This window comes from Podarcis vaucheri, assembly GCF_965113315.1.
Source record: "Podarcis vaucheri genome assembly, chromosome: 2".
NCBI lineage: Eukaryota > Metazoa > Chordata > Lepidosauria > Squamata > Lacertidae > Podarcis > Podarcis vaucheri.
The window spans coordinates 71,399,049-71,423,848 of record NC_138760.1 but is presented as its reverse complement, the minus strand read 5'-3'; the positions used below and the strand labels follow the sequence as shown (position 1 = coordinate 71,423,848).

The window sequence follows — 24,800 nt, the reverse complement described above, 5'->3', positions numbered from 1 at the left end:
TTCTTAAGTGCACCACACAAGTTTACTGAAATATCCATCCTGGGCCATTCACCTATCCGTCTCCCATGGTCCTTGCAGGAGTAAACTGTATGGAGTATTTCACACCAACATCCAGATGGCAAATGTCAGCTATCATCAGCTAGGATTTCAGGATACTGGTCCCAAAACTGATCCCCAATGATATCACAGTGCAAAGCAACTACTGTAGTCCTTGGCCGGGTCACTTCAACTTCCTTCTCTTCCGTTTCCTCTGGAATTTTAATTTTCTTTTTAATGGCTTGATTTACCTATAAAAACAGGTGACAGATTAATGTAGAATCGCAGAACTGAAGTAGGCTAGAAGGCAATTCCAGTTTCATTTCTTTTAAAACTATGATATGAGACAACTCTCAAATTAGAATCATCACTAGTAAAGTTCTGGTCTTTCAGTGGCAGATGTGCTCCTATTGAACCTTCACTACTTAAAATTTGAGGAGTGAAGTTACCAGAGGAATTATTCTTTTCACTGAAGACCAGAACATTTCTAGGCTTAAGTTTTGAACAGTGGTAATGTTATAAAAGCAGACACACCTGGAAAATCAGCACACATATGACTGTCAAAAACCACTTACCTCCCAAGTACGGTAAGTATTTTATATAACAGTTTGTAAAATGCATTACACACAAATAGGTATCTGTCAAAATTATATTACCTTTTGCCACAGTAGAACAGTTCCTTTTCTATACAACAATGATTCGTTATTGTAGTTAATGCTGAACTGAGAAAATAAAATCTCATTCTTGTCACTTGCAACTGTTCCCTAAGGATAAAGAGAAAATATTTTTTTTCTTATAAAAACACTACCACACAGGCATATGAAAACACTGACTCCTCTCCATCTAGATCTGAGCACTGTATTTGGAGACAGAATGGAGTATACACAACCCACCAGTCCCCTTTTCTGCTCTCAATTAGACAAACAGCTAATCCTTATTTGTTCCACCTGGTTTTTAAACTTTGAAAAGTGTTATATTCATACTAATATGGAGATAGGAAGATAAAGCTATTGGATATAGTTTTTTAAAAAAATCTAACCCAGGGGTCAGCAACCTTTTTCAGCCGTGGGCCAGTCCACCATTCTTCAGACCATGTGGTGGACCAAATTATATTTGTGGGGGTGGGGGAATGAACGAATTCCTATGCTCCACAAATAACCCAGAGATGCATTTTAAATAAAAGGGCACATTCTACTCAAATAAAAACACACTGATTCCCGGACTGTCTGTAGGCCAGATTGAGAGGATGATTGGGCCGCATCTGGCCCCCAGGTAACCTATTTTCTCTCTCTCTCTCTCTCTCTCTCTCTCTCTCACACACACACACCCTTGCACTATGATAACTGTGTCACTTACAAACGCCTTCAACCTCATCCAGACTCCCAATTCTCATTGCCAAGAACACTTGTGTAATTTGAATGCCTGCACATGATGCTGGCATTAAAACCTCAAGCATGAGTGAACATACTACTTAGCATAATCTTGAAAGAAGACTTTCATACCTGTAGTTGCTTTTGGGCTTGTACAGGTGTCAAGCCACCTCTCTGCACAAGAGTCCAAAATACTGTATTGTAGAGATTATTTATGTGGCCTGCAGGAATGAAATAACAAACATCAGACTACATTGGGAAGCACACTGAACAAGCTTTCTGCCACAGAAGTAGTTACTGAAGGACTTGTATACTAATATATGAACATAAAAAAATTCCTTCCAGTAGTACCTTAGAGACCAACTAAGTTTGTCATTGGTATGAGCTTTCATGTGCATGCACACTACGGCAGACCAACACGGCTACCTACCTGTAACTATTATATGAATATGATATTGTAAAAATAGTAGTATGTCTTTTTATCCAAGTCCAGTATTTTGGTTCAGTATTCAGTGTTCTATATATTATTATCCTACCAACGGTTCCTGTGACATGTTTTTAAAATAGATAAAATTTCCTGCTATGCAGTTTTTTTGTCACATCAAACATGAGGGTTTCCGTAGACCATCCAGCCAATCTAAAACTACTGCTATCCATTTCATGGAAACACTACTCAGTCAGGTAACCAGATAATTGGTGGGGGGAGGTGGGGTGGAAGAAAACATGCAAGTAAATTGCTGTGTGCAGTGAAGAGAGAACAACAACAACAACATGGGTTGCTGTGAATGTCCATCTTATTTGTCATGCCTTTTACATTCATTGACTAGACTTCTGAAGGCAGCAGCAGGGTTCACATCTTACTACACAATTGAATATAACACTGTTTGCATTTCTCATGCTGCCGTTGGGATGCAGGGGGAAAAGACATGAAAGCAATGCCTCTCCCATTGTGGCATAAAATTGGATCCTCTCCAAGGTTTTAACTTTTTCCATATGTGTAAGAGTCTTGGAATATCCCAGCTGAAGGATAACTCTCTGTAACTACAGGCAATACTGACCAACAATAAAAACCCATGCAAAACAAACAAACAAACAAACACAAAAACCTGATGGTGGAGGTTTCTCATGTGTGTAAGAGATGCTTACAATCAGCTTGTCGCCAACTAAGATAGTCCTTTAAATTCTGGTCACTAGGATATAACACAACACGCCCATCAAATCCTGGTGGATACAAAAGAGGCTGGTCCTTAAAGTAATCTTTCCAATAGAAAACGTAGCTGGAGGCAAACTGGGAGACCACATGAGTCATGAACTTACTTGTAAACAGAAAATAAAAAGGAAGTGAAAGTTAATAACATCAGTAATACAATACTGACAAATAAATAAACACTTGAGTACTCTATGTAATGCAAAAATGCATGTGACTCAATGGCCCCGTTCACACATCATCAAAAGCCATGGCTAATACTTTACCATGATCATGCCCAAGAGAGCACCTTCTTTCTTCCCTGCTTGTGCACAAAGGAAACAAAGCACAATCCCTGGCTAAGCATTACATCCAACCCATGGATCATGGCTTGTTCTCTTCCGACAAACCATAACCGGTAAGCCAAAAATAAACCTTGGCTATACTTCAGTTTGCTTGGGAATAAAAGAAACCTTTATCCCTGGTTCAACTACAAAACCTAAAACACAGAAATCATGGTTTGTTTCCTCCCAGCACTAGCAGGAAGGAGTGAAACAGACTAAAAGGCACATTTACCGTAAACCATTAATGGCTGAATGTTTCAGAGCTTTCCAGATCTGTATGATTCACTCCTACATTTTCCAAGTCCAGGAGGTTGAGAGCATCGCATGCATATGAAAACTGGATAACAGAAAATGAAGATTCTATGAATTTGGCCATTTGCGGGCTGAACTATCATACATAATAGTGCTCAGTCAACTCTCAGGACTGGATGGCTGATTGCATCAATGAGATCATGACATAGAATGAAAACCACACTATACTGTCATTCTTAAAGCATATCATATGCTAATAACAGCAGCTGATGACCACCTACTAAGCCAAATGGAGAGACTATACCAATGAAAATGTGCAAATTGAAGCTTATCTGTATACATTCCTTGTTACTTGCTCTCCTACCTTGTGAACTGAATTCCCCACCAAAACCCTTCCACCTCCCAATTTGGTTGCATTTCTTTTGTTTTCTGCAATTATTACTGCATGAACATCAAAGGAGGCCATTACCAAATCTATGAAAAGCAACGCATGTTGCATGCATACAACAGCTGTCAAATTTTTATATTTCAGATGAAAATGAATTTTAAGCAAAATAAATAGTACACCCCTTGCCTTTACATAGCACTTATTAAAAAGTTGCCAATTTTTACCAAATCAGAATTGTTATGAGTTATTGTCTGCATAACTATATAATAAAATATAAACAAACTGGTTATATTTAAAACATATTGTATGAAGAGTAGATATGCAAATATTGGGTTGGGATGGGAGGAGAGAGAAGCTCTAAAACCAGTTACCTTGCTCTTCTCTTAAACCAGTTGCTTTTCTTTTTGAAAACAAAGCTGTATTCATCACTTTGTCCATAGGCAATGACAATATCCTCTAATTCTTGCATTACTGTCTGTGCAGACTTGTTCATCAAGTTAAGAGCACGATCATCATTAGGCTTCTTAAAACCATGTTGCTCAGCAAAGCTTCAAAAAGGGAAAAATACAAATAAATTAAATTTGTCAAAGTTATTAAAGTGGTTATCAGCATGGTTTTATTTTTTAATTTTGGACTGGATCCCATATGCATGCTATTGTGTTTTAGTTGCAATACTAATTTATAATTTATTAAAAACAGCAGATTTTTGTAACTTCTTCACATTTTTGCCAAATGGAAGGTAAATGTTAAGTTGTGGGTGAACATATCAGACAACACAGCAATTCTTCAAACAGCTCTTGTTTATTCACAGAACTGAACTAAAGGGTTCAGCCAGCCTGCTTATATAGAGCTCCACTACAACGCAACTGTAACCACTTTCTGTAACTATCCAATCACTGATTAGAGAACTGGGCAAAAACAAACAAGATGAATTTTAACAGGGAGAAATGTAAAGTATTGCACTTGGGCAAAAAAAAATGAGAGGCACAAATACAAAATGGGTGACACCTGGCTTGAGAGCAGTACATGTGAAAAGGATCTAGGAGTCTTGGTTGACCACAAACCTGACATGAGCCAACAGTGTGACGCGGCAGCTAAAAAAGCCAATGCAATTCTGGGCTGCATCAATAGGAGTATAGCATCTAGATCAAGGGAAGTAAAAGTACAACTGTATTCTGCTCTGGTCAGACCTCACCTGGAGTACCGTGTCCAGTTCTGGGCACCACAGTTCAAGAAGGACACTGACAAACTGGAACGTGTCCAGAGGAGGGCAACCAAAATGGTCAAAGGCCTGGAAACAATGCCTTATGAGGAACGGCTAAGGGAGCTGGGCATGTTTAGCCTGAAGAAGAGGAGGTTAAGGGGTGATATGATAGCCATGTTCAAATATATAAAAGGATGTCACATAGAGGAGGGAGAAAGGTTGTTTTCTGCTGCTCCAGAGAAGCGGACACGGAGCAATGGATCCAAACTACAAGAAAGAAGATTCCACCTAAACATTAGGAAGAACTTCCTGACAGTAAGAGCTGTTCGACAGTGGAATTTGCTGCCAAGGAGTGTGGTGGAGTCTCCTACTTTGGAGGTCTTTAAGCAGAGGCTTGACAACCATATGTCAGGAGTGCTCTGATGGTGTTTCCTGCTTGGCAGGGGGTTGGACTCGATGGCCCTTGTGGTCTCTTCCAACTCTATGATTCTATGATTCTATGACTGAACGTCACTTTCAATCCCTTATTTGCATATGTGGACCTAAGTGAAAACTATCTACAGTATCCCCCTGCTGGCCCAGGGTGAGAACTTCAGTATATAACAGTAAAACTACTTCCACTGAGGCACTACTAAGAATCCTAGCTGTAACTCATATAGCTTAGTGTCTTTTTAAGCAGGATGAAAACCTTCCATTCCTCCTTTCCTTATTCAGAAGCAGCAGGACAATTACAGCTTTTCAAATATTCATGACAATACTGATTGTTATCTGGTCTACCAATAGGGGATGGCTGGAAGTGAGTTTTGTGAGTTACAAGATGTGAAACAGGTGGATGCAATAAGGGAGGGGTGGTCCATATAATATCACGAACTCCCTGCATACTGTATTCTTTTCAGCACCTGCTGAACACAATCTTTTTCAGACAACCCTACCTAGATGCTTAGGAAGATTGCATGAGTTTTAATTTGTCTTAAGTCTATTATAATGCAGTTTTAACTTTCTCACCAATATGGATGGGGTATAAATTAAAATTATTATAATAATCAGGGTTTTAAATTATGGTTGTAAACTTTTTTGTGCATCCTTTTATTGCTTTTTTTGTGAAGTGCTCTGATGGGTTTTCCCTACAATCAAGTGGTTATACGTTTTCTGAACTTAGCTTCATAAAATTTATACACCACTTGATTGTGGGGAGTAAAAAAAACGTGCTTAAGAGGAAGGCACGTTTGGCAAACCCTCATCAACTCCCGCAGGGAAACTTACGTCCCCCCTGTGGAAGGACGTGTGGGTCCAGAATTTTTACGAAATAAACAGATGCGCGCACACCGAACGGAGAAATCCTCCCAAACCAAAGCTTCCCACAGTGGTCTTCAGATTACGACAAGTGGCCGCCTTGGCTAAGGAGCTGTGTCCCAAGGATGCTGCCCCGCCCGCATCCGCCTCTGGGTGGAGCCCTCCCGATACCCAAGGGCAGCTGCTACCCTGAAATCCGACCACCGGTTCCCTATCATTGCGCGATGCCCATAACCTCTCCACTCCTCACTCCTCCCGCCACCATTGGCTGAGCCGTCGCCAGCGGCAACCATGCTGCCGCCAATAGCTGAAGCTGGGCTTACCGGTGGAAGCCGCGGCCGTCCAACCGGACCACGACCCAGCAGTTGGGCAAGCACGTGGCCTCGTCTTCGAAACCCCGCACGTATTCGAACTTGCTCTTCGCCATGGCGACGCGGCCGCAGCTCAGCCGCGCGCGCAGACCGAGGGAAGCGGCGGCGGCGGCACGAAGAACAACACCAAGCCTAGGCAGCGCCAGCATCAGCGGAAGCTGCGTTGCGCGATCCCGGAAGGCTGGCGCGCGCGCGCACATACAAACCTTCCCCCCGTCCTCCGCTCTAGCCGTCAGTCTCTATGACGCCGCAAGGTCTTTCGGGATTGCAGCTCCCTAACCGCATTAGCCGCCTCGCAGTGCCGGGCGCAAAAAGCCTCGCAGCAGAGGCGACGGGATAAATGCAGAGCGAACCGAGGCTGAAAGCCACGCCCTCCAGTCTCGATGCCGCCCATCCTGGATGTGCGTAGGCTGCTCTGGGGCGTTTAATGGGGGCGGGGAGGAAAAGAGGTCCTCGCGCCGTGTGTGTTATGTGCGCACGCGCGCCTGCCTTTTCTCAATCTGGTGCCGGGGGACTACAATTCCCATCATCCCTGGCCACTGGCCAAGCCTGCCGGGACTGATAGGAGTTGTAGTCCCGCGACGCCGGGTTGAGGAAAGGCGGGCGAACGTGCTTAATGGGGATTCGGACAGTGTTGTTTCGGGTCTCCATTAACCCAGTTCCCTCTGCCCGTTGAATCCTCCCTTCCCACCATCAGGTGCAACACGTGTCGCACCGTGCGGGGGTAACCCATCCCGCACTCCTTTTAAGTTTTATCCTCGCCGTGGTCGTCTCCATCCTCCCAACCCCGACGCTGGGTGGAATCCCGTAGGGGGGAAATGAGCTGGTGTTTGTCAAGGAAGGAGGCGACGCGCTGAAAGCGCACGGACTGAGGGAAGCGCGCCTCGCGCGGCAGCTGTTGGCGAAAGGGAACGTTGGGGGCGAGGGAGCCGGCGGAGGGCGGGCGGGCGCGCGCCGCCGCCAAACGAAGCCCTTTCAAAAAAGCGGGAAAGGCGCGTGGGTTCGTCCCGGGGGGTCTCCATGGCGACCTCATTGTTACGCGGCCCGCAGGGTCGCCCTGGCGACACCCCAGGAAGGGGAAAGTGCGGGAGGCACGTGGACCCAGCCCCGCGGCTGTTGCCATTTCCCGCCGGTGCCCCGAGGCGGCGCGAGGCTCCTGCGAGCCGGAGGGCGGGGGTCCGAGCGCGGCGCGCGTGCCCCTGGTGGGAGGGGGAGCCGAGAACGTTTGCGAACCAACCGCAGGAAACAAACGGGCGGTCACAGAGGGCGGAGGCTGAGCTCACAATCCCCGCAACAATCCCTCTCCCCGGGGGGCGGGCTGCGGCATGGAAGAAGGGGCGCAGGGGGAAACCCCCCGAGAGCAGCACCGCCTCCTGCACCCCGCGGCTTGGCAGGGCGCTCCCCGGATGGACCACCTTCTCCTGCACCCTCTCTCGGGGCAGGGGGCCAGGGACCCGCACCTCCTGCTCTTCTCCCCCAAACAGGGGGGGCCGCAGCACCCCCTGCTGCACCCCAAGCAAAATGCCCTGCGCAGGGAGCAGAAACCTCCGCTGCCTGGGGAAGGGCTTGCGTATAAAGAGCAGCAGCAGCAGCAGCAGCAGCACCTGTTGGAAGACCAGCCCTGCCTTGCCAGGCAGCTCTGCCAGCCTGGCCTCGGGTTGGAACCTGGGGTTTGCGAGAAGCTGGAAGAGGCGGCGGCGGCGGAGGGAAATGGCCAGCAGAAGGTGCTGCAAGTGAAAGCGGAGGAGCGGGAGCAAGAGAACCAGCTGCTCCCGACGAGCGGCAGCAACAAGAAAAAGAGAGGGGAGCACAGGGCGGCTGCCAGTCGTCGAGGAGGGAAGGAGGAGGGAAGCAGCGGCGCGAAAGGAGGGGGGGAAGTCAAAGTGGGGAAAGGAGAAGAGCCGGAGGAGATCAAGAAAGAGGTGAAGGTGGAAGAGAATTGTGATGCCAAAGCCTTGGGGTCCGGAAAAGAAGGGGCCATCAAAACGGAACTGGTGGAGCCTCGCGAGGAAGCTTGCAAGGGGAGGGAAGAGGTCGCATCCAAGCCTCGCCCCTCCTCCAACGGCCCAGCTCATGTCCACAAAGATGCTGACTTGGCTCAGCCTCTCGGGACTCAGCATCCTCAAGAACTGAAGATTCCTGTCACGCTCCATGCTGTCCCTCCTGGGGCTAGAATCCAGTTTCAGGGGCCACCTCCATCTGAGCTCATAAGAGTGACTAAAGTGCCAGTGGCACAAGTACCCCTTAAAATGCAGTCCTTGCTGGAGCCTTCAGTGAAAATAGAAACGAAAGATGTGCCTCTCACAGTGCTACCCTCAGATGCAGGTAGTAGATAGGTATAATAGAATTTGCCAAGTTGCCCTTTAGTCGCTATTATGTACAAGTAAACACCGGGATAGAACTGCTCATACACATTAATCTGCACCACTATTACTCCAAACTTTAAAAAAAAATTAAAATGAAGGGACAGAAAGAAGATAGGGCTTCTCTCAAGTTCATGCAATTAACAACAGCTCACTGTATACTTTACTGGCTGTTGCAACCATCAAATATTATGAAGATGGTCAGTTATGCAAAGTCCCATCTACAACTTTTTAACATTTGCAGGAGATTTCTGTTGCAGAAGTGTGCCCCTGCCCTCTTTAATACATTGTAACCAGGGGACAGAGATTAACTGTGATCCTCAGAAGAAACAACAAAGTGCTTCTTTCATGTGTGGCAGATTAAAGACTAACATTTTGTGCCATCAGCATTCATAGACCAGTATCCACTTCATTGCCAGTTTATGCCACAATAAATCTGTTAGGCCTTGTTCTGACCCTCTTCCAAGGAGCCCAGGGCACTGTACAAACATCCACCTTTATTTTCACTACAATACTGAAGTAGGCTTGGCTGAGACTTTTACCCATAAAGCATTCTTGAGCCTTTGGGCACATTAGGTATTTTGAAGGAGTATTGTGGGCACCAACACCTCTAGTTGCTTCCCCCCGTCCTCCCAGTAGTCAGAAAGAAAGCACACACAGAGATTGTTTGGTTTTTCAAAATGTTTGGTAAAAGTCAAATCCAGTTGAATTAAAATGAATCCTCTTGAATTTGCATGATCTTATGTGGGGTTCCGCAAACCCCCCCCCAAAAAACCCAACCCCACCTTATAGTGGTACACAACACAGTTAAAAAAAGAAAAGGCAGATCCGGTGCTTTCAAATCAAAAATACTAATCAAAGTATGGCTACTCTTAATCTTTACACACAAAAAACACCCCCAATAAATTACAGAATATATCTGCAGACACAGGTGACTGTGATTTGATTATGGTTTTGAAGAGATCCCTTGTATTATGAGGATCCAGGAATATCTCTGCCTAAGATCAGTGTCTTTGTGCCATGGCAGCTCTGGAAAGGACCAGATCCATGGTTCAGTCAATTGACACGTGATATATGATGTGATACCGGTTCTGGGAAACACCTGTGAAAAATTCTGCAATTCCAAGAGGATCTGATTTACTGGCTCCAATGTGCAAAGGCACATGTGTGCACCTCTTTCCTTATTCCCATGGCACCTGTTTCCCCTGGTTGATCCATTTTCTTCAGGCTCCCAGATAACTCCTCCTTCCCTCCTATGCTATTTACTTTCTTCCCTTCACATTCTGTTAGCAGCTCAGGAGCTGATCTGAGTCTTGAAAAGCACATCGAGCTGAAAGAGCAATGCCTTCCTCCTTTCATTTTTCTGAGCCCTGAAATGCAGACAGAGAAGAAAGAAGAAGTAGAAAAGAGTGCCATCCTTTCAACTTCTTCTTTCAGCTCTATGTTCTTTTCAAGGGGGAGGGAAGTAACAAGCCTTGTGCCAACTCAATGAAGTGACAGTGAGCAACGTAGAACTTGGAGGCATTGCTCCCAACAAACTATGATTTGTAGCCAAGATTACCAGTTATGAATTGTTGTAGCAAAACAAACCTTGATCGCTGGCTTGGTTGTTACTCTAAGCCAGATGTCATGGTTTGTTTCTGCTTAGTGCAAGTAAGTAGGAGGCAAACATGCTCAAAGTAAATTTTTAATTAATAAATTTCAATACTACCCTTCAAGAATAAAGTTTTCTCATCAGCCTCAAGGGCTGCCCCACATAGAATGTATTGCAATATTCCAGTCTGGTGAAATTACCCATCTTAGTGAAATTAATGGGGATACTTTTGAAATACTAGGGTTCAGAATTATCTCTTGAGTGACTTTCCAAAGTCAGACACAAAGGTTGAGCAATTTAAGGCTTGCCAAGTTTAGATCTCACAAAAAAGCTTGCTATGTGATCTTGTGCATGTCTACATTAGTTTCGGTGAGATTTACTCCCCCAAGTATAAGGGTGCATAGGATTGCAGCACCAGACAACTTTAAATTTAGGTCTCACCATTTCTAAGCTGTATCCCTTGAGTTCTGACCACAGGAACATCTGTAGTGGATATGTAATTGTTTTCATAGATTAATAGAAGTTGTTGATATGCATTCCAATCCTTAATAGTTGTACTTTGAAATAATTCAGGAAGCTTAGATTCAGATGTATGAGTAAAGTTTAGTACCTTAGCCTAAAAACAATATTCTGCTTTTAGTACATATCTGTTTAAGCCAGTGGTTCTCAACCTGTGGGTCCGCAGATGTTGGACTGCAACTCCCATCATCCCTGAGCTCTGGCCTTTCTAGCTAGGGATGATGGGAGTTGTAGTCCAACAACATCTAGGGACCCACAGGTTGAGATAAAATGACTCAGGAACAGCTATTGGTTGGAAGTGGTGCTCCTCCTGAATGGTTGATGTATGCTTGGGTGGACACACACACCCCTTTCCTAGTGTAGGGATGTACCCTGGATTCAAATCAAACACTTCAGGCATGTAATCATAAGCTGTTTCACCTAGTTAGGGCTTTTCCTTTCAGCTCTGTGCTGCTGGTGTCAGTGCCTATATTGAGACTGAAGCATGGAGAAAACAAATTCCACACAATGTGTCTGATTGATGTCTGCTGCAGTGGCAGCAGAACTGTTAGGGAAGTGCTCAGTATGGGGTTGAGCCAGGACATTTTGCCCCCTTCTGCATGGTGATGCTCAAACCTTTTTCTCCTGCTTCCCAGCTCCATACTTTACAGCACCCTTTCCCAACTTGATGCCTTTCAGACATTTTGGACTACAACTCCAATAGCCATGCCACCTGGCCATGAGCATAGCCAGGATATTTGGGAGGGGGGGAGATTTTTGTTGGGGGGGCAGAACCAATGTGATTGGTCAGTTAGTTAAGTATTTATATTGTTTTACTTGACGGGGGGCAACTGCCCCTCCCTGCCCCCCCCCCGGGCTACACCTGGCTAATGGAAGGGATGATGGGAACTGGTAGTCCAAAATATATGGAACATACCATATTAGCAAAGTCTGCCCTACAGAGTGAGACACTGCTGCTGTTGCTGCTGCTGTCAGTGTGTGTTCTGGCCACTCCCCCTGGTTGGTTGTCAACTAGAGTGTCCCGTCCCCCCAGTGGGTCTTGAATCCCTGTCCCAGTAAGGGTGTGTGCTCTTTGCAGGTATTCTGCTGATGAAATTGTGTGGGTGCCATATTGTGTGTCTTCTTCCTATTTATTTTATTTATTATTTATTTACGTGGTATAAATGTGGCATAAATAAATAAAAACAATAATCAAGAACAACCCAATAACCGCACCCCCTACTCAACGTGTCATGTGCTAATAAATGACTCCCTGTATGTCAGATAGGCAGTCTCTGATTGCTGGGTATTGCCTGGGTTTTTCCTGTTCCCCTGTGTCCACCGCCCTTCCCTGAGCATGTTTTATATACCACTGAACACCACCCCAGTCTCTGAGTAGTGCGAGATCCAGGGGTTCCAGGCACTTACCCAGAGTTTGGTTTCCTCAGAATGAGGGGCAGTGGAGACCATGGTGTCTTTAGGATATATGGTTTATTTACACATATATACAACCTGAGCCTGCGATGGAGGTGCTCACAGCATCTTGCTTCTCCCATAGCCACAGCCTTGGATTCCAGCACAAGTCAGACATGGCTGTGTGTCTCTCAGCTGCCCAGGCTGCTTCCAGCCTCTACCACTTACACACCTCCCTTGCTTTTGTCTTTCTAACTGCCAGACAGTTGAGGGAGGGAGACCCACTCATTTCTGCTGTGGCACAGAGCCACTTCCTTTGTTACCTTAATGACCCATACTTGCAGGGCCATTTTCAAGAAACGTGTCTGGCTATTCCAACAGCAACTGGATCCTTGTTGGATCCAGGAATTAGGAGGGACTCAGACATACAGTCTACTGCTCCCTCTCTGGAAAATCACAACAGATGCAGTGGCTGTTTTGGCAGTGTGATATATATATATGGAGCACAAAGACACCATCTCTAGTGTTCTTGGCAGTATGCAATACCTCCCTACACTCAAAAATGAAGGGGATTTTGTTGATAAATCAATAAATATTTGTTTTTCAAGTAAGCAAATATAATCATAGCCCTGTCTGGTTCTGAGGACTCTACCCCAAAACCTACTCCTCTCCAGCTCTACTTTACACTTTGAACTGGCTGGAATATGTCCTTGAACTCTGATAATGCCTCTAGTTTGTCTAGTTGATGGAAGGGGTGAGTGAGAGTGTGTAAAACTAGCCTAGTGGAGAAAGATAAAATTTACATTCATTGTTCCACCCACTTTTGTCTTTGGTGCCACCTACCACTGACACATGGCCCTTGGAAGGGAATGTGGCTCTGTCTGAAAAAAGTTGCCATATCACAAATCACTTGTGAAGCTCCCTTCGATTTCAAGCACAGTTTGCCATGTGGTTTGAGAGAGTTGCTGTTACTCCTTTCCTGCTGTGATTCTGGAAATGTGTTTATAGCAGCTGAATTCTATTTTTATGGAAGCTTTTTTTAAAAGTCCCATTACATTACAGTACTGTATCACATTTAAAATATAGCATATGCACTGCCATTCTCTATTACTGTATTTCTTTTGGTATATTGCTGTTGGCCCCCTTGAGAGGACTTGATCCAGAAAGGTGTCTTATAAAAATTTAACGAAAATAAGCCAAACGCTCCTGTGGGCTTATGACAATGGTTTCATGGTTATTTGGAGCTTGACCTTTATTTCTATAGTCTGCACTAAAGTAATGAGCCCAGAATCATTAGCAAACTCATTACTGTATTTTTAACTACAAACTTTGTATGGTACTTATACTGCCTACCCATCCATCTTTCTTTCCTGTAGGGATACCAGACACTCCATTTAGCAAAGACAGAGATGGCCATGTCAAGCGTCCCATGAATGCATTTATGGTGTGGGCAAGAATTCACCGGCCAGCCTTAGCCAAAGCTAACCCTGCTGCCAATAATGCGGAGATAAGTGTTCAGCTTGGATTGGAGTGGAACAAACTCACAGAAGAGCAAAAGAAACCTTATTATGATGAAGCTCAGAAGATTAAAGAAAAGCACAGAGAAGAATTCCCTGGTATAAAATAGGTTTTGGTTTTTTTACATGTTTCTCAACATCTGATGGTCTTGATGCAGTGCCTTGTGTTACCCAGAAATAGGTTTATGAATGGGGAAAGGTATCAAGGACGATACTTGGAAGGAAATACAAAAAAATCCCCACCACCATGCAGGAACCACGAGGCAGTCTTCCTTAAAGCTTTTGTCACCACCCCACCCCTTCTATTCCCATAGTGGGTTCTTTTCAGGCTCTGAAAGTTTAAAAACGAGTTCAGAAGAGGGAGCTGCTTAAAGGAGCTGTACTCTGTAAGTTCTTGTATGCATGGATGTTGCACATGTGCATTTTTACAGCATCTGCCATTGACATTATTTAAGTATTTAAAACTGAGTACAATAGCAGATTTATTATACCAAATGCTACTGGGCCAAGTTCAAGGTGTTGCCATTAGTATATAAAGCCCTTAACAGGATGGGACCAGTTTACTTGCAAGATCACTTTACCCTACATATACTCAACTGACAGCTTCCACCAGCGGAACTGGCACTGTTACAGGTGCAACATAATACTTGTTCTGCAGTTATAAGAAATTGATCTTTTGATCCAGACACTGGAACTTCCTGCTTATTAACATCAGGCAGGTGCTTTCACTGTACTCTTTTTGGTGCCCTTTGAAAACATTTTTGTTAGGTAAGCCTATCCAGGAATGTAGAATGCTGATGTGTTTCAATCTGATTACTATTATTGATTTTAATAATTTCTGGATGTTTTGAATAAGTGTTTTTAACTGCTTTTTACAGATAATTTTATTGTTTTATTCTTTGTTGTAAAACGCTTTGAGGTTTTATTACAGTCAAGTGCTATATAAATCTTGGGAAATGAATAAAATAAAATAAAAATTAAGACCCAACACATTTTGAGCTGTTCACCAGAGAAAATTCTGTAAAATGAATACTGGCATATGAGTTAATAGGCCAGAATAAAACATCAGCAGTACTCTAGTCAACACCATCATGTGATACAGCTGTATTGCATAGCATAAAACTGGCTGGGACAAAGGATAGCTTACTTATATGTGACATCTAAAGACATTTCAATCATAACATGGTCATATATACTGGTGCAACTATATGCCACTAGCATTAAGTAGTAATAGTCTTTTTTATGATGGCAGGTAGGATATATTCAGGATTGTAGTAATAAGCCTTGAATGTGGGCATTTTGCCCAACTGATGTTCTATGAAATTCATTAACTAACAGAGTAAGTATTGGGAAAATAAAATATACACAATTAAAACACATTTTAACATGACCATTTCCCCTATACTAAAACTCAGGCTCTTTTTTCTGGCATTTCCCACCACACACACACACACACACACACACACACACACACGGTGAGTCTTTTAAAAGAGGCTTCGTGGAACATGTGTACTCTGTATCCACAGGGCCTCTTATAAAGGACTCACCCTGTATATTCCTGTTTCAAGTCAATTCCTTCATTTTCTTATCCCTTTCAACTATTTAACTAGCATATAATGTAATGATGCCCAAAGATCTAATTTTACATAAATACAAATATACAAATAAAAAAGCAAAGGCGAATTACCGTATGTAACTTGGACTCAAAGAAGAGTGACAGCGTATTCATATCTGTACGCCGACTCCCTTGGCCAATAAAGCGAGATGAGCGCCGCAGCCCCAGAGTCGGTCATGACTGGACCTAATGGTCAGGGGTCCCTTTACCTATACTTCAAAGTAAATCTCAATGTGTTCATTGATGCTTAATCCATGTCAGTGAGTATTGCATTGCAGCTTGAATAATGCAGAAATTATTTGATGTAATAAAATGAGAATTTAATTAGGCACCAATATTTTTCAGTATTAGAGTAGTAATAACTTCTTAGACACAGTACAGTTGGGTACTTGTCCTGCAAGAAAAATGATGCAAGAATAGTGGGAAGGAGGAATAGGGGCTGGGACACTGATGGGGCTAGCATCCATGGAGAAAAAAGAGGGGTGCTACATGTCTTATTTTTCTGAGGGCCTACAAGCCATCCTAAACGCCCTCTTTTTTTAGATAGTACTTTTTTATATTGTGACAGAGTATTCATATTTATACACTTTTATCCTAGCTTTCCAAATCTACCAAAAGAGCTTTCACCATTCCTTCCTTTGTTATTACATTAATCAGTTTTGAAATAAAATAACCCATTATATTTCAGTGAGCCTACTCTTTTATATTCCCACAGGTTGGGTTTACCAGCCACGACCTGGCAAAAGGAAGCGGTTCCCCTTGACAGTCTCCACAGTATTCTCTGGCACTACTCAGAATATCATTGCTACCAGCCCAATGACAGCCTCCACTGTCTTTACTGGGACATCTCAGAATATTATTACTACAAATCCAACCACCATTTACCCTTTCCGATCTCCCACCTACTCTGTGGTCATACCCAGCGTACAGAACAGCATTGGACACCCAGTCTGTGAGTTCATTCCAATAGTTTATGTGAGTTCATTATATGATAGGAACTACAAAAACCCAATGTCTGTATTCTTGTTGAGAGTATGATTATGTAGGATTATGTAGGAATATTTGATGATGAGATGTGGCCATAGTTTTGCGGTAGCCTTATTAATTCATTTCCAAATTAGATTAGTGAACTACAGAATGTTTATATGTTTGTTTGTTTATTTGTTTTAATCATTCTCAAAGCAAAGTTGAGTCATTATTCTTACTAGCAAAATGTCTGTTAAGTCTGATGAGAGAAGCAAAAGCGATTCAGTTCTCTATAAAAGATTCAGTTTTATGCTGATAGAGAATTGAGAGACTTGCCAAAAAGTGCCTGGAAAGTCTTAGCCTTCCATGTTCAATGGCAGCACACTGCATACTGGGCATCATTGTGAGGAAAACTTGTGGGAGTTTTATAAAGAAAAGACATTTTTTTAAAAAAATAACAATCTAAATATTGAATGTCTTTCTTAATGTTGCTGATTCATGAAATTGCATCCATAGATGTCTTCGGGTATGAAACTGCAGTAGGTTATGCTAGGGTTGCCATATTTCAAAAAGTGACGATTTGGACATATGGCAACCATAGGTTATGCTATATTAAAGAAAAGCTTAAAAAATGATGAGGGATGATCCAGTGCTATTTCATGAATCATTCTTTCTATAATCACATCGTATAATATTTATAACGTAGTGTTAATGGGACCTTCTCACTTACGGCTAATACTTTCTCTTCTCCAAAGGTGAAGCCCCTTCTACTATCCAGCTGCCAGGTCCTTCTGCTCAGCATCCAGGCCCTATTACGCTGTTCCAGCCAAATGTAGGAAGCACAGCGCCACTGGCTGCCTCAACGGCAAATCTGCCGATTCGTCCAGTGCTTCAACCTCAGCGTTTTGCTGCACCTTCACCAACAGAAGCTCACCGTGTATCTTCAGGAACAAATTGCTCTATAAAGAGACCAACCCAGATTTCTATCGAAAGCGCAAGCAGGAACCCAAATAATACAAACACCACACATTCCAGATACAGTGTCTCAAATAGTCAACCCCCTAAGGAGTACTCAGGTGTTTCTTCTTGTTCTAGAAATGGACCCATTCCTCAAGCTCCTCCCATCCCCCATCCACACGTTTATCAACCTCCTCCCATCGGTCATCCAGCCACCCTGTTCGGAGCTCCTCCTCGATTTTCATTTCATCATCCTTACTTTTTACCTGGGCCCCATTATTTCCCATCAAGGTAATGTAGCTATTTATTTGTGTTCTGCAGTAAAGGTGCCTATGTAGACAGACAACCACGGAAGGATTTGCAGACTTCTACAAGGAAAAGATTGAAAAGAACCTGTGTGAATTTCCATGTACAGTCGTACCTTGGAAGTCAAACGGAATCCATTCCAGAAGTCCGTTCAACTTCCAAAATGTTTGGAAACCACAGCGCGGCTTTTGATTGGCTGCAGGAAGCTCCTGCAGCCAATCAGAAGCTGCAGAAGCCCTGTTGGACATTTGGCTTCCAAAAATAGTTCGCAAACTGGAACAGTCACTTCCGGGTTTGCAACGTTCAGGAGCCAAACTGTTCAAGAACTAAGCTGTTCGATTTCCAAGGTACGACTGTATACTCTTCCTTTCTGTCCATCCTTTTTTCCTCTTTCCTCACACATTTATCCTCTATTCATTTCATTCCACTGAAACATTTCTCATCATACTTTGCAGTGCCCAAAGGGCTTTCTTTTAAGGGTTTCTTTTTCATTCTTGCTTTTTAAATTTGATCTGTGACCTTGACATTGTTGTTTAAACTTTTCTCCTCAACTCACTTTCCTCCTTTGAAAGGAGAACCTCTCATTCGGGTTCTCTTGACTCTTTGGTCATCTCCAGATGACCTGTTTAATGAGCATTCAGCCTGATATGTTTGTGGGGAAATTAGTCAATACAGTGGTACCCCGCAAGACGAATGCCTCGCAAGACGGAAAACTCGCTAGACGAAAGAGTTTTCTGTTTTGGAGGTGCTTCGCAAAACGAATCTCCTATGGGTTTGCTTCGCAAGACGAAAATGTATTGCGAGTTCCTGCGGTCCCCCCCCTTTTCTAAGCCGCTAAGCCACTTATCAGCTGATCTGATAAGCTGATAAGCCGCTAAAAGCCGCTAATAGTGCTAATAGTGCTAATCCACTAATCTGTCATTGGGCTTGCTTCGCAAGACGAAAAAACCGCTAGACGAAGAGAATCACAGAACGGATTCTTTTCGTCTTGCGAGGCACCACTGTATTGCATCAAACAAGTGTTATCACAGAAGTTTCCAGTCCCTTTTCATGTCACTTTCCTTATCACAAAAGGCCATCATGTTCTGCAACAGTTGGTATTCACCCATGCTTATATCAGCTTAGAAGACCTTGCTCAATGAGCCACAGTCTAAAAGCTAGGCTGATGGTTATGAAGAAGGGGGCTTTTTTAGTGGTGGCTTGGATACTGTGTAATGTTCTTATTGAGGTGCTTGCTAGTATATCGTTTGTTTGTTTCAAAAAGCTTCTAGTTAAATTGAGTATTTTGCAAAGCTGTTTATTTTGATGTAGTCTTCAGTTTTACTTCACTTTTATACTGATGGTTTGTTTGCTATTTTATGTTATGAAGTGTGGTAGAGGTGTTATGAGGTGTGGTATAGGTCAAAAGTTGGAATCATTCATTACAAAAAAACAGGTCTGTATTAAGAGTTATGGGATGTATGTGGCTACATGGTCCTGCCCCTGGTTGCTTAACTGGACTAGATGACCTTCTGGACCAGAAAAGGGGAACATATGGTCTTCCAGGTGCTGTTGGGCTCCAACTCCCATCATGTGTAACCACTGGCCATGTTGGTTCAGACTGATGGGAGTTGGAGTCCAACAATAGGTGGAGGGGTACAAGTCCCCACCCTGTTCTTGTTGTCTCTTCTAAATTAGTTATTCTGTATAATGTACCATGGGCACACATCTTGGCTTTTTGAAACACGGCCATATTATTGTATTCTATTTGCAATTGTGTCTCATGACTAAGGTAATCCCTTTATTATGGTAACTGGTTTCCAGATTTGAATACAAACAAGCTATAATATATCATTCAGTTTTATGATAAAAGCCGTGATGTAACTCATCTTTGTCTTGCTGCAGCACATGTCCATACAGTCGCCCACCATTTGGCTACGGAAACTTCCCCAGCTCCATGCCTGAATGTCTTGGCTTTTATGAAGACCAGTATCAAAAACATGAGGCGATGTTTTCTGCTCTGAATAGAGACTATCCTTTTAGAGAGTATCCTGATGAGCATACACATAGCGAAGACTCCCGTAGCTGCGAGAGCTTAGAAGGGACATCCTATTACAGCAGCCACAGTCAGACTGAAGAAGAATACTTAAATCCTATGCCACAGCTGGACATTGGGGCCCTTGAGAATGTTTTTACTGCAACCCCATCCACACCCTCTAGTGTACAGCAGGTCAATGTGACTGATAGTGATGACGAGGAAGAAGGAAAGGTGTTAAGAGATTTGTAATTTAAAAAACCCAAATGATAGTATCCAGCATAATTTTTTAAAGCATGAAATAAAACATGTTGGTCATATAACACTATTTTAGTGAGTGTGGTCAAGAAGACATAATTGATCCAGGTTTTAAAATTGTTATGATACATTGGAGGTTTTTCAGGGCACTGTACCATCGCAGGAGTTGTACCTGAATACACCTGATTTCATATACTTTACCTTGTCAGGGTAGGTCATAAGACTGAGCTGTTTGTATTATATGTTTGTGCACCACCTTTCTGTCAAACTTCCAGACAGATGCACTTTATTGATACTGCACAGACACAGCAGTGATCTACCTGCACCATGCATTCAGTTTTACATGCATGCCAAGGAAAGGTGTGACTCATTCATGGAGTCAGGACATAATGCCATCAGTTTTATGTCGATGCAATGCCACAAGCAGCAGATAAATTCGCCAGGCTTTTCTAGAGACTTACCCGTCTAATCCTACATGGTAATAGGATCACTCACTTATGGGGGCAGACTTTCCTAACTCAGAACTTTTGTTATTTATGTTCCTAGATGACATAGTGGGATGTTCATTCTAATCTACATATTTATGGAGCAAGTGAAATTCTGTTTATTTTCAGGATTTTAAAATTGCTATCTTTTTAAAGCACTTGTTTCAGATATATATGCGCTGAAAATGGTTACATAGTAGTCTGAAATTCTACAGCCCCTCTTATGATTTTAACTTCCTCCTCGATAAGAGGATTTCATATTTAAAGCCCACATAAATGAGACTGTTGAATGAACAAGTAATGGTGAATCTAGCTGTGTGTTGTATACAAGTGGGCTATGATTCTATACCAGAGTATATTTAACAGTAATATCTCAGGCATACATTTTAAATGTATCTTTTGAAAAATAGATGTAACAGAAGGTAATGTTGCTAAATGTTCATGTTAGAAAACATTTTTATTTTTATATTTTTCTTTGTTTTGGGGGCGGGGTTGATAGTACATTTGTTCCATTTTTGTTACATTAAAATAAAATCACATGAACTGTATGTTGTTAGCTCTATATATTGTGATGAACTATGAATTAAGAATGTCATGATCCTATTGTGTCCATGTAATAATAAGTGAAAACACAGTAACCACTTTAAAGTCTCTTCAGGGATATTTGTTATAAAAGAAAAGATTGGCTGCTTCAAAAGTTTATACATTCTATACATTTATGGGGTGATTTTATTATAATTTTTTAAAAATCGTTTTTAGAATGCTAGCAATGCGGACAGTACACAACCTTATGATAATATATTTCAAGGTAGCAGTCAGAACTGAAGCAGAAAAACCTAAAAGCAACAAAGAAGTTCATATACTTCACTGGTAATTTTCACTGACAATCGTTGGCAGTGTCTCATCAAAATTGTGTACAGTTTGTCCTTTCAATATCTTTATGGTTTATGGTTTTGCTCTATACTTTGGACCTAGCATTTCCAGTACATTGTTCCAACTGTGCTGAATACAGTTAAGGTAGTTGAGGACCAGGCTTATCCATCATGAATGCTGCAACCAGACCCTCAGCTTCCATTGTGCATTCTATGTCAATAGTGCTTTTAAGGGAAAGTCTTATTAATAGCTAAAAGCATGCCCTAGCTCCGAAACAGACTACTGGGTGAAAGATGACCTTCAAGAATTCTTGTGGGCAAATGTGCTATTTCCCACATAACTATGGCTCCAAAGTATAAAACAGCTGTCGGATTGTTCACTCCATCTGCCTTTTCCCATCTGTCCTGCCCCAATCTTTTTTTTTTCTTTTAAAAACAAATTGAAGTATTGGCTAGCTGGAACCATATATTGGTTGACTGCAGTTTTATTAAATCCAGACTGATGTTTCAGACATAATGCCAAACTATGCTTAGGTGCTATGTGAACGAGCCTGGCTGGACCGTTGGGCTCACACGACCCCCCTCCTCCCTTTGCATGTTTCCATTCCTTCCCACATTTCCTGGTTTGAGGCAAACTGTAGCTTGCCGTTTCACTTGAGCTAGCAAAGCATGGTTTCTGCTATGCAGACCAAGACTGGAAGCCACAGTCCACCCTGGTTTCCACTTTGGGGCAAGTGCAAACCGTAAGCGTGCTGGTGGGACTATGCTTTGGCTCTATCCTATCCAAGAAAGATAGGAGGAAATCACACACAGGGAAGGGAGATGGAGGAAAGAAACTCTGAACTGTGAAAAAGTCACTGCCCTTTCCTTGTTTTCACAGTACAGTGGTGCCCCGCAAGACGAATGCCTCGCAAGACGGAAAACTCGCTAGACGAAAGAGTTTTCTGTTTTGGCGGTGCTTCGCAAAACGAATTTCCTATGGGCTTGCTTCGCAAGACGAAAATGTCTTGCGAGTTCCTGCTGGGTTTTTTTTTCCTTCCCCCCCCCTTTTTCTAAGCCGCTAAGCCGCTTATCAGCTGATCCGATCAGCAGATAAGCCGCTAAAAGCCGCTAATAGCGCTAATCCGTCAATGGGCTTGCTTCGCAAGACGAAAAAACCGCTAGACGAAGAGAATCACAGAACGGATTCTTTTCGTCTTGCGAGGCACCACTGTATTTTGAGATCGCATTTGATTCTTTTAAGGACTCAGATCTCATTTCCATCGAATATTTCCCTGCTCCTGTTAGTTTTAAAGAGTTTCATGCAGCAATCTTTCCTAGCTGCATCTGGGCATGCCAGGGATGGAGACTGGAATATTTTGCATGAAAGTAATATGACTGAGGGATGTAGGCAGTGGTGGCTGGTGCCCCTTAGAACTCATGGGGCCGAAGGTAGGGAGGCCAGCAGTAGGTGGAGCTAGAGTCAGTGGCAGGCAGAGCCAACTGCTAGTTTTGCTGCCCCATCCCCCGCTGAATTGTACATGTTTACCACAGATAGCAGTGTTAGGAATGGACACACCATAGTTAAGAAAACCAACAGTGCTTTTCCCCACCCACTTTCAGCTCTGAAATTACTACCATCTGTCTTCAGCCAAAGTGATGGGGAAAGTTTTAGCAGCTAAATATCTGTGTCCATTGACTTTTAAGGCACACAACCAGTAAAACAGCAACAAAATCCTTAGCAACCATATGAAATGCATGCATTGAGCAGCCTTCTCCATTATGACAAACAGTAAAGCGCGATCACATCAAAGCTCTGCCATGCACTTTTAAAGCCAAGGTCTGGTTTGGGGGGAAGGTTAATACTTTCACTCATTGTAATATATATATATGCAAATCCAAGAAGTGGGTGACACTGTGGTCTAAACCACTGAGCCTCTTGGGCTTGCCGATCAGAAGGTCAGCAGTTCGAATCCGCGCAACAGGGTGAGCTCTGTCCCAACTCCTGCCAACTTAGCAGTTTGAAAGCATACCAGTGCAAGTAGATAAATAGGTACCACTGTGGCAGGAAGTGATTTAGTCATGCTGGGCACATGACTAAAAAGCTGTCTGCGGACAAACACCAGCTCCCTCGGCCTGAAAGCGAGATGAGCACCGCACCCCATAGTCGTCTTTGACTGGACTTAACTGTCCAGGGGTCCTTTACCTTTTTACATAGGCAAATTTCATTTGAAAGAATGGCTAAACTCTTACAGATTTTGTTTGTTTGTTTTGAAATACACAGTATGAAATAGTTTAAATTGGTCCAGGAGTCAAACCTTTTGCTTATTACCTCAGGTAAGAGTATTTTGGTATCTTCAAGACTAACAGATTGCATGGCATAAGCTTTTGTAGGCCAGAGGCTCAGAGCCAACATCAGTTGCAGGACAACAGCTGCACCTGAACTGGCTATGAAAACTAATGCCACAGTACACCTCTAGAATCTGTCATCTCCAGAGTAGTCCAGCAACTGTATTTGCCTCCTCCCAATGCAAGGTATAAACACAAAATATAATTTGTGTGGCACTGTAATAAGAATGGGCAAGTGACACCCCCAATCCTGATCATCCTAAAACAGTTGTAGGGAATTTTTGGCCCTTCGGATGTTGCCTAAGGAAGTTTTTAGAGATTAGGGACATCCATGTAACTCTGAACTACTTTTTAAAATCAGCAGGAGAGAGTTTAACATTCTAGGTAGGAGGTTTTGACTGCTTCTGCACCTATGCTTTTAACAGCAGCCTGATAAACAATTGTTTTAGTTCACAGACGAATATTTCCTGGCTTGAAGTGGTGGGGAAATGTTTACCTGCTAGATTTGTGTGTGTCAGGTTGCAGCTGCAGGCAGAGGAACAGGGCCAGCAAAAATGTTTAAATCAGGGGTAGCTGTTGACTTTTGGGTTTGTGCAGCTGCAATTTTTTAAGCTCCTTCCCTTTCAGACATTAAGCTGCATACAGTGCTTACAAAGGAAAAAGTACATTTAAACATGTGCAGATGTCACTGTTTTTTCACTGAGAAACATCAACTGTTTTCTGTAACCCATTGGATAGAGGGGAAGACTTCCATGTGGGAGGGCATTAACATATGTTCCAGACAAAAATGAACTCCAGTTACTCAAATTCAGAATTAATTTGCCCATTCAAATTCATGAATATCACTTCACAAGTTTCTGAATCCGTCCATTTTTAGGGGAATGCAAACACACCATTGGCAAAAGATTTAAGCACCAAAGCTTTGAAAATGCCCAAAAACATTTGTTCCTGGTTGTTCACAATTGTGACCTTAAATCCAAACTCTCAAAAACGAAGGAGCTAATTATTTCAGAGTTTAAATTAGGCCAGCGACCACCAGAAGTTAGTACAATGGTACCACGGGTTACAGACGTTTCAGGTTACAGACTCCGCTAACCCAGAAATAGTACCTCGGGTTAAGAACTTTGCTTCAGGATGAGAACAGAAATCGTGTAGCAGCAGGAGGAGGCC

The 24,800-nt window shown here is 43.0% G+C and overlaps 2 protein-coding genes across 5 annotated transcripts; one reads left to right on the top strand and one right to left on the bottom strand.

The window, feature by feature from the left end:
* On the bottom strand, positions 1-7,236 carry THG1L (tRNA-histidine guanylyltransferase 1 like). Of its 4 annotated transcripts, none has more exons than XM_082213547.1 (6): positions 7,160-7,236; positions 3,948-4,124; positions 2,553-2,722; positions 1,539-1,627; positions 693-800; positions 1-287 (listed from the first exon to the last, which is right to left on the bottom strand). In XM_082213547.1, exons 1-6 carry the CDS (start codon positions 7,219-7,221, stop codon positions 126-128), a joined length of 768 nt encoding a protein of 255 aa, XP_082069673.1. In that variant the 5' UTR covers positions 7,222-7,236; the 3' UTR covers positions 1-125. The 4 variants fall into 4 exon arrangements, with proteins under 4 accessions (XP_082069673.1, XP_082069671.1, XP_082069672.1 ...); XM_082213545.1 differs by lacking the exon at positions 7,160-7,236 and adding an exon at positions 6,397-6,762; XM_082213546.1 differs by lacking the exon at positions 7,160-7,236 and adding an exon at positions 6,245-6,381.
* A 130-nt stretch (positions 7,237-7,366) lies between these two features.
* SOX30 (SRY-box transcription factor 30) lies at positions 7,367-20,015 on the top strand. The gene is made up of 5 exons (XM_082213540.1): positions 7,367-8,769; positions 13,689-13,928; positions 16,160-16,396; positions 17,166-17,658; positions 19,558-20,015. Exons 1-5 carry the CDS (start codon positions 7,770-7,772, stop codon positions 19,937-19,939), a joined length of 2,352 nt encoding a protein of 783 aa, XP_082069666.1. The 5' UTR covers positions 7,367-7,769; the 3' UTR covers positions 19,940-20,015.
* Positions 20,016-24,800: the final 4,785 nt, after the last annotated feature.

What these genes read in the sequence shown, in the direction of transcription:
- THG1L (XM_082213545.1), bottom strand. Translation starts at nt 6,644, where the DNA reads ATGTGCGCGCGCGCGCCAGCCTTCCGGGATCGCGCAACGCAGCTTCCG. An exon ending in GACGGCCGCGGCTTCCACCG is followed by an intron (nt 4,125 to 6,396) that starts GTAAGCCCAGCT and finishes CCCTTTTTGAAG; the next exon opens with CTTTGCTGAGCAACATGGTT. An exon ending in CTGTTCTACTGTGGCAAAAG is followed by an intron (nt 288 to 692) that starts GTAATATAATTT and finishes CTGTTTTTATAG; the next exon opens with GTAAATCAAGCCATTAAAAA.
- SOX30 (XM_082213540.1), top strand. Translation starts at nt 7,770, where the DNA reads ATGGAAGAAGGGGCGCAGGGGGAAACCCCCCGAGAGCAGCACCGCCTC. An exon ending in AGTGCTACCCTCAGATGCAG is followed by an intron (nt 8,770 to 13,688) that starts GTAGTAGATAGG and finishes TCTTTCCTGTAG; the next exon opens with GGATACCAGACACTCCATTT. An exon ending in GCACAGAGAAGAATTCCCTG is followed by an intron (nt 13,929 to 16,159) that starts GTATAAAATAGG and finishes ATATTCCCACAG; the next exon opens with GTTGGGTTTACCAGCCACGA.